The sequence below is a fragment of the Callorhinus ursinus genome, unplaced genomic scaffold (genome assembly GCF_003265705.2).
Source record: "Callorhinus ursinus isolate GAN/ISIS: 27379988/994484 unplaced genomic scaffold, GSC_fseal_2.0 scaffold105, whole genome shotgun sequence".
Taxonomy (NCBI): domain Eukaryota; kingdom Metazoa; phylum Chordata; class Mammalia; order Carnivora; family Otariidae; genus Callorhinus; species Callorhinus ursinus.
In genome coordinates this window covers 678,859-690,320 of record NW_027397167.1, presented here as the reverse complement: position 1 = coordinate 690,320, position 11,462 = coordinate 678,859, and the positions used below count along the sequence as shown (strand labels likewise).

The 11,462-nt window shown below is 36.7% G+C and overlaps 1 protein-coding gene across 1 annotated transcript; it reads left to right on the top strand.

Moving 5' to 3' along the window:
- The first annotated feature begins 9,333 nt into the window (after positions 1-9,333).
- Positions 9,334-11,083, top strand: LOC112809850 (olfactory receptor 2G6-like). The gene is given in 4 exon segments (XM_025853228.2): positions 9,334-9,589; positions 9,592-9,878; positions 9,880-10,071; positions 10,856-11,083. Coding segments are annotated over 4 exon segments (963 nt in total).
- Positions 11,084-11,462: the final 379 nt, after the last annotated feature.

The following is an 11,462-nucleotide window of genomic DNA, read 5'->3' as shown; positions in this document are numbered from 1 at the left end:
ACCTCTGCTGTGTTTTTGGTTATTATTTACATGGAAAATCTTTTTGCCTACTTTCACTATCAGCTATATTTATATTTAAAGCTTAAAACAAGTCTCTTGTAGGAATTATATATTTGATGTTGTTTGCTTATCCATCCAGACACTGTATATCTTTGATAGGAAAATTGGATCAATTTCTGTTTAAAGTGATTATTTATAGATGAAGAATTTCTATTTCCATCTTGTTAATTGTTTTGATTCTTGTAATTCTCTTCTTCCTTCTCTCTTGTTTTTTTTTGTGATTTGATCACTTTTTGTGATGGCATGTTTTGATTCCTCTCATATATATATATGTGTGTATGTATGTATGTATGTATACATATATATATATATATATATACTGCAGATTTATCCTTTCTGATTGCAATGAGACAGCATAAAATATCATATAGTTTAACACCCTATTTTAAGCTGATTACATTTAAATTTGATCAAATACAAAAAGTCTATAATTTTACTTTTCCCTGCTCCCATTTGATGTTATTGTTGCAATTTACATTTTTAATATTGTATATTGATTATCAAATTATCATATATAGTTATTTTAATGTTTGTCTTTTAACTTTGGACTAAAGTTAATAGTTTATTACAATATTGGAAAATTCAGAATTTTACTACATATTACGTTCACCAGTGAGTTTCATATGTTCATATGCTTTATGTTGTTAATTAGCATATTTTTATATTGTCTTGAAGAACTCTCGTTAGCATTCTAGTGATAATTAATTCCCTCCACTTTCTTTTTAGTAAGGGTGGAGTTTTTAATCTCTCCTTCATTTTGGAAGTGCAGTTTTCCAGGTAGAGTATTTTTTTAAATATATCATCCCATTATATCCTGGCCTACCAGGCCCCTGCTGAAAAATCTACTGATGGTTTTATGGGGGTTCCCTTGTATGTGATGAGTTCTTTTGTTTATTTCAAAATTTTATTTTTGTGTTGTCACATTTATTTTTATTATATTGTGCCTCAGTGAACATTAAATGTGACTTAAATCTCCTTGGGGATCTTTGAGCTTCTTATACCTGGATATTGATATCCTTACTCAAATTTGGGAGTTTTCAGTCATTTTTCTCCAAATAGAATTTTTCTCTTTTCCCCTTGAGACTCCTATTATATTCATATTGTGTACTTCGATGTAGAAACTTTCCACTTTTTTTTTTACTCCTCTGAATGGTTAATTTCAAATGACTTGTTTTCAAGTTAATAATTTATTCTTCTAGATCAAGTGTTTTTTTGAAGCTTGCTATTCAATTTTCCAGTCAATCATTGTACTCTTTAGTTATAGGATTTCTTTTTGTTTTTGTTTATGGTCTTTTTTTCTTTGTTAAACATCTCATTTTGTTCATTTACTACTATTTTCCAATTTCATTTATTTGTCTATCTGGTTTTCTTTTAGTGTACTGAACTTATTTAAAAGAATTATTCTGAATTCTTTATCATTCAATTCATAGATCTCTCCTTCTTTAGGATGGGTTATTGAAGCTGTATTCGTTTCCATTAGTAATGTCATTTTCCCCATTATCTTCATGATCCTTGCATCTTTATGTTGGTGTCTGCACATTTGTGAAAGTAGTCATTTGTTACATTATTTACATGTTCACTTTGACAGAAAAAGATCTTTACCAATCATCTCAAACTGGTGTTCTAGCCAGGCTAGCTTATAGTACACATGGGCAGGTAGGGAATTCTGCCAAGGTCTCTGGTTGGGTGAGGTCAGTTCCTGAATTTTGAGGTTAGCTAAGATCTCTATCTAAATTACGGTTTGGCGGATCAGCTGGCTGAGCTCTGTGATCTTGCATTTCTACTACCTGGGCTCCTTGATTAGGCAGGGTCTATGGCTAGACCCGCTGGATGGGTGAGACCACTGGCTGGACTCTGTAGTACAGCATTGCAGTTGGCTGGGCTTTGCACATAGGTGGGACCAAGGCCTGGGCTCCCTAGACAGACTGGGATGTATGCTGTGATTCTTGTCCAGGCAATGCCAGTGGCTAGATTCTATAAGTTATTGTGATCTCAGGCCGAGCTCTGTGAAGAAGCAGTGTCACTGGCTAAATTCTGTGATCATACTGAGCCACAGCCTGGGCTCTGCAATCATCCCAGGTCAAGCAGTACCACAGGTTGAACTCCCTTAATTGGTGGTGTCCCTGGCTGGGCTATGTTTTCAGAAAGGCTACATTTGAACATAGCTACGGAGGGACTACATGATCAGGTAGGTCCACTGGCTGTGATTGGCTGGTCAGGGTCACTGATTGCGGTCCCAGGTAAAATGGGATATCAGGCTATGCCCCACATTTGGGTGAGACTGTAGACTGGAATATGTAGGATTGCCCTCTCTGCTATGCAGTCAAATAGGGTCACAGGCTTGGATCCTGTGGACAGGACCACTGACTAAGGACCTTATTCAGACAGAACTGCTGATTGTGCTCACTGACCATATATGGGATTGTAGTTCAGCTTCATTAGATAGTTGAAGCTGCTGGCTGGGTTTTTTGGTAAGGTAAGCTTGCCAGCAGGGAGATAGTTTTATCACAAATATCTATGCACTGGTTCGTGAGTTTTACACCCCCTCTTTTTTTTGGGGGGGGGGGCCTGCAAGTGTGATCCTAGATGATCTAACCCTTCCAATTTCCTCAGTGTTCTCCATGACATGAGAAAGAAGTGGTACTCCTGGCGAAAGCTCCAGAATTCCAAGGAAGCTTAATGTCTTCCTTGAAATCTCTTTTCCTGACTATAGACATCATAGGCCAAAGGGATTCCTCTGTAGTGTGTTACTGGGGAGAAATGGCACAAAGTTAAACAACTTCTACTCTTCTATCTAGTGTAGATGGTTTTGGTTTGTGTGCTTTAAGAAGGTGTTTCAGCCTTACTCCTGGGTTTTGAGTTTTTTACAGATGTGTCCTTGTCTTTGGATAGTTGCTAATCCATATTTCTGTAAGAGAGACTAAAGCCAGATATCAACTATGCCATCATCTTGCTGATGTCACTTCTAAATGATCTAGTATATTCCTTTAAAAAATTATTTTTGAACATCTGCATTGGTGTGGGCATTGTGTCAAGGATTGAGGAGATACCAGTGATAAAAATAGGTAAAATGTCACAATTCTTGTATTTACATTCTATTATGGAGAAGAGATAATAAAGTCATTGTAAAAATATGAGAAATTGTTAATGATGTGACTAAAAGCAAAACAGGGCAAGGAGTATATGACAATTTAACATTAACTTATGAAACAAGACTTCTCTAATAATCAAATAATGGAGAAGAGACCTAAATGAATTGAAAAAATAGGCCAAAATTTATCTGGCAAAAGAGATTCCCAGACAGAGAGAATAGTAATATTTTCCTTTTACTAAGTATGTTAAACCCAATGATACTTATTGACATATCCAATAAATTTTTATTGTATTCTCTTGCATTTTATACTAATCTATATTATTTTTATCATTTTATTTTAAAGGCTTTTTTAACCATGTGGTTTATTTCCATATAACCAATTTTGTATATTTGTCCAGTTTTCTTTTAACAATTGTACTTTATAAAGAATAACATACCCTTTGTTTTATTTCTCCTTATACAGTGTGTACTGGTTCCCTAATATAAGCAAGATAAAATATCTTTCAAATATTTTTTCACTTTTTTTACCATCCAGTCCAATTCATATTTCTTAGTGTTTATTATTCTATCTTTAAATATGCTTCATCTTTCACTACTTGATTTACTAACCTTAAACGTTACTTTACTGCCACATACTAACCATGAAGCAACCATTCAGTTTAATCTCCATTATTTTCTTCAAATTCTTCCCTGACTCAAGTCAGTTCCCATTTCACATTCTTTTGTTTTTCTGACCACCACTTCTTCTTGATAAGTCATCAAATCTCTGAATCTTGTATTTCAGCTTCAAGATGTTTTCCCATTATCAAAATTACTTTATTAAGAAGTTTTTCCTTGTTGCAAATAAAGTTTCAGCATTGTCGTATGATTTAAACCTGGTTAATGGCAACAGATTTCAGATCAATTTATTTACTCTTCTAAAATTTTGCTCATCCCTCAACTCTATGGTCAAATAATCTTTGACAAAGCAGGAAAAGACATGCAATGGAAAAAAGAGTCTCTTCAATAAATGGTGCTGGGAAAATTGGACAGCCACATGCAGAAGAATGAAACTCGACCATTCTCTAACACCATACACAAAGATAAAATCAAAATGGATGAAAGACCTCAATATGAGGCAGGAATCCATCAAAATCCTAGAGGAAAACATAGGCAGTATCTCTTTGACATCGCCCACAGCAACTTCTTTCAAGATACATCTCTAAAAGCTAGTGAAACAAAAGCAAAAATGAACTTTTGGGACTTCATCAAGATAAAAGCCTCCTGCACAGCAAAGGAAACAGTCAACAAAACAAAGAGGCAACCCACAGAATGGGAGACGATATTCGCTAATGACACTACACATAAAGGGCTGGTATCCAAGATCTATAAAGAACTTCTCAAACTCAACACCTAAAAAACAAATAATCAAGTCAAAAAATGGGCAGAAGACATGAACAGACACTTCTCCAAAGAAGACATAAAAATGGCTAACAGACACATGAAAAAATGTTCATCATCATTAGACATCAGGGAAATTCAAATCAAAACTACATTGAGATACCACCTTACACCAGTTAGAATGGCAAAAATGGACAGGGAAAGAAACAACAAATGTTGGAGAGGTTGTGGAGAAAGGGGAACCCTCTTACACTGTTGGGGGAAATGCAAGTTGGTACAGCCACTTTGCAAAACAGTGTGGAGGTGCCTCAGAAAATTAAAAATAGAGCTACCCTGTGCCCCAGCAATTGCACTCCTGGGTATTTATCCCAAAGACACAGATGTAGTGAAAAGAAGGGCCATATGCACCCCAATGTTCATAGCAGCAATGTCCGCAATAGCCAAACTGTGGAAAGAGCCAAGATGCCCTTCAACAGATGAATGGATAAAGAAGATGTGGTCCATATATACAATGGAATATTACTCAGCCATCAGAAAGGATGAATACCCAACTTTTACATCCACATGGATGGGACTGGAGGGTCCCCTTCCACTTAGATTATGCTAAGTGAAATAAGTCAAGCAGAGAAAGTCAATTATCATATGGTTTCACTTATTTGTGGAACATAGGAATAGCATGGAGGATATTAGGAGAAGGAAGGAAAAAATGAAGGGAGGGAAATCGGAAGGAGAGATGAACCATAAGAGACTATGGACTCTGAGAAACCAACAGGGTTTTAGAGGGGAGGGGGGTGGGGGCATGGCTTAGCCCAGTGATGGGTATTAAGGAAGGCATGTATTGCATGGAGCACTGGGTGTTATATGAAAACAATGGATCGTGGGTCACTACATCAAAAACTGATGATGTATTGTATGGTGACTAACATAACATAATAAAATTAAAAAACAAAAAACAAAAAACCTAATGGTGTATGGTGACTAACATAACAATAAAATTTTTTTAAAAGTTTGCTCATTATTTTTGTTGTTGTTTCTTTTTCTCTATTGTATTTTTGGTAAGAAAATGCATTTTCAAACGTTATTATTTAAAGATTTAATTTGCCTTTACAGGTATTACCGTTTCGATTCCATGAGGTTACAGCATGGGGGAATCTTTCCACATTCCACATCTCAAGCTCTCCTGCTTTGTTATATGCACTCCTACAATTTTCTCCATGTCTTACTTCTTTCTTTATTCTTGTTTTTAAATTTAAGTGTGGTTTACAAACTAAATTACATTAGTTTCAGGTGTACAACATAGTGATTCCACAAATTTATACAGTATGCTATGCTGACCACAAATATAACGACTACCAGTCACATTACAATGCTATTAAAATATCATTGACTATATTCCTTATGCTGTGCTTTTTATTCTCATGACTTATTCATTTCACAACTGGAAGACTGTATCTCCCATTCTTCTTCACTCACCTTTCCAATTCCTTATGTCCTTGCCCTCTGGTAACTATGTTTTTCTCTGTATTAAGAGGTCTGATTCTGCTTTTTGTTTATTAAATTATTGTTTATTAATTTCTTTTTAGATTCCACCCACATATGAATGAAATCATATGGTATTAGTCTTTCTCAGTCTGAGTTATTTCACTTACAATAATTCCCTCTAGGTCTATTCATGCTGTTGCAAATGACATGATTTCTTCTTTTTATGGCTGCATAATATTCTCGTGTGTGTGTGTGTGCCATATCATCCTTATCCATGTCTCTATCGATGGACACTTAGTATGCTTCTGTATCTTGGCTATTGGAAGTAATGTTGCAATAAGCACACCGTTTTCCATAGTGGCTGTACTAATTTGCATTCCCACCAATGGTGTACAATGATTCCTTTTACTCCACATCTTTACCAACTTTTGTTAAATAACACTAGACATTTTGACTGTCTTGAGGTAATAGCTCATTGTGGTTTTGATTTGCATTTCTCAATGATTAGTGATGTGGAGCATCTTTGCATGTGTCTATTGGCCATCTGTATGTCCTCTTTGGAAAAATGTCTATTGAGGATCTCTGCCCATTTTTTATTTTTTTTAAAGATTCTATTTATTTATTTGAGAGAGAGAGAGAATGAGAGATAGAGAGCACAAGAGGGAAGAGGGTCAGAGGGAGAAGCAGACTCCCTGCTGAGCAGGGAGCCCCATGTGGGACTCGATCCTGGGACTCCAGGATCATGACCTGAGCCGAAGGCAGTCGCTTAACCAACTGAGCCACCCAGCCGCCCTGCCCATTTTTTAATCAGATTGTTGTTTTGGTGCTGAGTTGTATAAGTTCTTTATATATTTTGGATATTAACCCCTTATGAGATATACCATTTGCAAATATCTTCTATCCAGTAGGTTGCCTTTTTGTTGTGTTGGTTTCCTTTGCTGTGCAAAAGCTTTTCATTTTGATGTCATCTCACTAATTTATTTTTGCTTTTGTTTACCTTGCCTCAGAAGACATATCTAGAAAAATGTTGTTATGGTCAATGTCAGAGAAATTACTCTTTCTTCTAGGATTTTTATGATTTCACGTCTCACATTTAATCTCTTCAGGTCTCACATATTTAATCCATTTTGAGGTTATTTTCTATGTATGGTGTTAGAAAGTGGTCCAGTGTCATTATTTTGCATATATCTTTCCAGTTTTCCCAGCACCGTTTATTGAAGAGACTTTTTCTGATTTTATATTCTTGTCTCCTTTAGTCATAGAACAACTAACTATATAACTGTGGGTTTGTTTCTGGGCTCTCTATTCTCTGCCATTGATCTATGAGTCTAGTCTTTGTGCAGCACCATATTGTATTGATTACTATATCTTTGTAGTATATCCTGAATTGTGAACTTGTTATATCCCCAGCTTTGTTTTTCTCCCTCAAGATTGTTTTGACTATTCATGGTTTTTTTTTTGTTTCCATACAAATTTTAGTATTATTTGTTCTATTTTCTGAAAAATGTTGGTATTTTGATAGGGATTGCATTGAATCTGTACTTTGCTTGAGGCAATATAGAAATTTTAAAAATATTAATTCTTTCAATTTTTGAGCATGGGATTTCTTTCCATTTATTTGTGTCATATTTAATTTCTTTCATCAGTGTTTTATAATTTTCAGAGTACAAGTCTTCCACTCTCTTGGTTAAGTTTATTTTAGGTATTTTATTATTTTTGATGCAGTTAATAAATGGAGTTGTTTTCTTAATTTCTCTTTCTGCTACTTTGATATTAGTGTATAGTACCACTATCATTTTCTGGGTATTAATTTTGTATCTTGCAACTTTACTGAATTCATTTGTTATTTCTAGTAACTGGGGTTTTTTTAAAAAAATATTTTATTTATTTATTTGACAGAGAGAGAGATAGCGAGAGCAGAAACACAAGCAGGGGGAGTGGGAGAGGGAGAAGAAGGCCTCCTGCCGAGTAGGGAGCCCAATACAGGACTTGATCCCAGGACCCTGGGATCATGACCTGAGCTGAAGGCAGATGCTTAATGACTGAGCCACCCAGGTGTCCTTGTTTTTTTTTTTTTTAAGATTTTTCTATATATAATATATCATCTGCAAATAGTGAGAGTTTAACTTTTTATCTACTAATATAGATACCTCTAATTTTTTTCTTGCTTGATTGCTATGCCCTAAAGCTTCCAGTATTATGTTGAACAAAAGTCATTCTTCACTTCGTGTTACCTCATTATCCCTGGCAATGACTGGTATGGTGATCTCAGTTAAGACAATGCTGCCTCTTAGCTCCACCACCTCCTGCCAAGGCTCTGGCTAATTTTTTTTAAATTTTTATTTATTTGACAGAGAGAGAGTTAGTGAGTGAGTGAGAGAGAGAGAGCGCACAAGCAGGGGATGAGGGAGAAGCAGACTCTCCACTGATCAGGGAGCCTGACATGGGGCTCAATTGTCTGGGTAACTCTTTGTCTCTCCTTCTAATCTGAATGATATCCTTGCTGAGTAGAGTACTCTTGGATGCAGATTTTTCCGATTCTGCACTTTGAATATATGATGTCACTCTCTTATTGTTTGCCAAGCTTCTGTTGAGAAATCTCCAGCTAGACTTATGGGTCTTCCCTTGTAAGTTAAGAACTTCTTTTTTCTTGTTGCTTTTAAGTTTTTTTCTTTAGCACTATATTTTGCAAATTTAATTACAATATGTCTTGGTGTTGGCCTGGATTTGTTTGTTTTGTTAGGAGTTCTCTTGGCATTCTCAAGTCACACTCTTGGATCTGGAAGTCTGTTTCCTTCCCCAGAATAAGGAAGTTTTCAGCTCTTTTTTCTTTAAACACATTTTCTGCCCCTTTTCTCTCTTCTTCTTCTTCTGGGACTCCTATAATATTAGTGTTACTATGTTTGATGGAGTCACTGAGTTCCTTAAGTCTATTCTTATGTTACATAATTCCTGTTTCTTTTGTTCAGCTTCATTATTTTCCATTTTGCCTTCTATATCACTAATTCATTCCTCTGCTTTTTCCAGCTTGCTGTTCATTGCATGAAGCCTGTTTCCAAGTGAAGATATTGTGTTGGTGTTTGAATTAGTGCTGTTCTTATTTGAAAGAGTGAAATGTGCTCAAGGAAACAGAAGTAGGAGACATTTTCCGTCAACTAACACACATTGAGCAAAGTGTTATCAGTCTTTACAATATGACTGAATGTTATAAAAGGGAGATAATTATATTAGATTAATACCACAGTTTACCATTGTTCACCTTATCATTTTCTTTCTCCAGGATATTAATCCTTTTATAAATTGAAGTCTGCAGGATGATGGAGGAAAGCAACAACGGTTCTGAAAAGGGATTTCTTCTCCTGGGATTTGCAGATGAGCCCCAACTAGAAAGGATCCTTTTTGTCATAATTTTACTTTTCTACATCTTGAACATCCTGGGGAACACTGCCATCATTTTGGTATCTTGTTTAGCCACCAAACTCCACACTCCAATGTGCTTTTTCCTCAGCAATCTCTCTTGTGTGGACATCTGCTTTGCCACAAGTGTTGTCCCACAGTTGCTGGTTACCATGAGTAAGAAAAAAAAAACATGAGCTACAGTGGATGTGTCACCCAACTCTATGTGGCCATGGGGTTGGGCTCCTCTGACTGTATTCTCCTTGCAGTCATGGCTTATGACCGATATGCTGCTGTCTGCCGACCTCTGCAATACACAACTATAATGCATCCTCAGCTCTGTGCATCTCTGGCCAGCATAGCATGGCTCAGTGGACTCATCACCTCCTTAATTCAGTGTTCCCTTACTGTGCAGCTGCCCCTTTGTGGTCATCGCAAACTGGACCACATTTTCTGTGAGGTTCCTTGTGCTCATTAAACTGGCCTGCGTGGACACAACTTTCAATGAAGTAGAACTCTTTGTGGCTAGTGTTATTTTTCTAATTGTCCCTGTGTCACTCATCTTAGTCTCCTATGGCTTTATAACAAAAGCTGTGCTGAGGATAAAATCAGCAGTAGGGTGCCAGAAGGCTTTTGGGACTTGTTCTTCCCACCTGATTGTGGGCATTATTTTTTTTTATTTTTTATTGTTATGTTAATCACCATACATTACATCATTAGTTCTTGATGTAGTGTTCCATGATTCATTGTTTGTGCATAACACCCAGTGCTCCACGCAGAATGTGCCCTCTTTAATACCCATCACCAGGCTAACCCATCCCCCCACCCTCCTCCCCTCTAGAACCCTCAGTTTGTTTTTCAGAGTCCATCATCTCTCATGGTTCGTCTCCCCCTCCGACTTACTCCCCTTCATTCTTCCCCTCCTGCTATCTTCTTCTTTTTCTTTTTTCTTAACATATGTTGCATTATTTGTTTCAGAAGTACAGATCTGTGATTCAACAGTCTTCCACAATTCACAGTGCTCACCATAGCACATACCCTATGCACTGTCTATCACCCAGCCACCCCATCCCTCCCAACCCCCACCACTCCAGCAACACTCAGTTTGTTTCCTGAGATTAAGAACCTCATCAGTGAGGTCATATGATACATGTCTTTCTCTGATTGACTTATTTCACTCATCATAACACCCTCCAGTTCCATCCACGTCGTTGCAAATGGCAAGATCTCATTCCTTTTGATGGCTGCACAATATTCCATTGTGTATATATACCACCTCTTCTTTATCCATTCATCTGTCGATGGACATCTTGGCTCTTTCCACAGTTTGGCTATTGTGGACATTGCTGCTATAAACATTGGGGTGCACATACCCCTTAGGATCCCTACATTTGTATCTTTGTGGTAAATACCCAGTAGTGCAATTGCTGGATCGTATGGTAGCTCTATTTTCAACTGTTTGTGGTCATTATTTTTTATGGAACCATCATCTTTATGTACCTTCAACCAGCCAAAAGTGGCTCAAAAAAACAGGGAAAATTTGTCTCTCTTTTCTACACGACAGTCACCCCAGTCTTAAACCCCATTATCTATACTCTGAGAAACAAAGATGTGAAAGGGTCCTTGAGAACACTGGTAATTAGAAATGTTCTTGTTTCAGAAAATATATGACTTGTAGGTATTATGTTACTGGGCTACTCTTAGCTCATGGATTATTTGTTCTGAGTTCTGGGTTGTTTTTAGACAATGCCATAAGGAATAGTAAAGGACACAGAATTCTGTAAGAAGCTAACATAGTCCAGTCACAGTAGTTTTTCATTCTTCCCAAACATCCTTTGCATGAATCCAAGTTCTTATGTTTTATCTACTTTGCTCTTCTTCAACCATGCCATCGACTTTCACGCACAAATTGTTTCACTCTGGAATCCATGTTTATCTTGTAAACCTCTACTTTTTCCTTAAAGCTCAACTGAAATGTTACCATCACTCCCTACCTTTCTTGAAATATCATTCATCTCACCTCTGTGAAAAAATTGTGTCACAATATGTT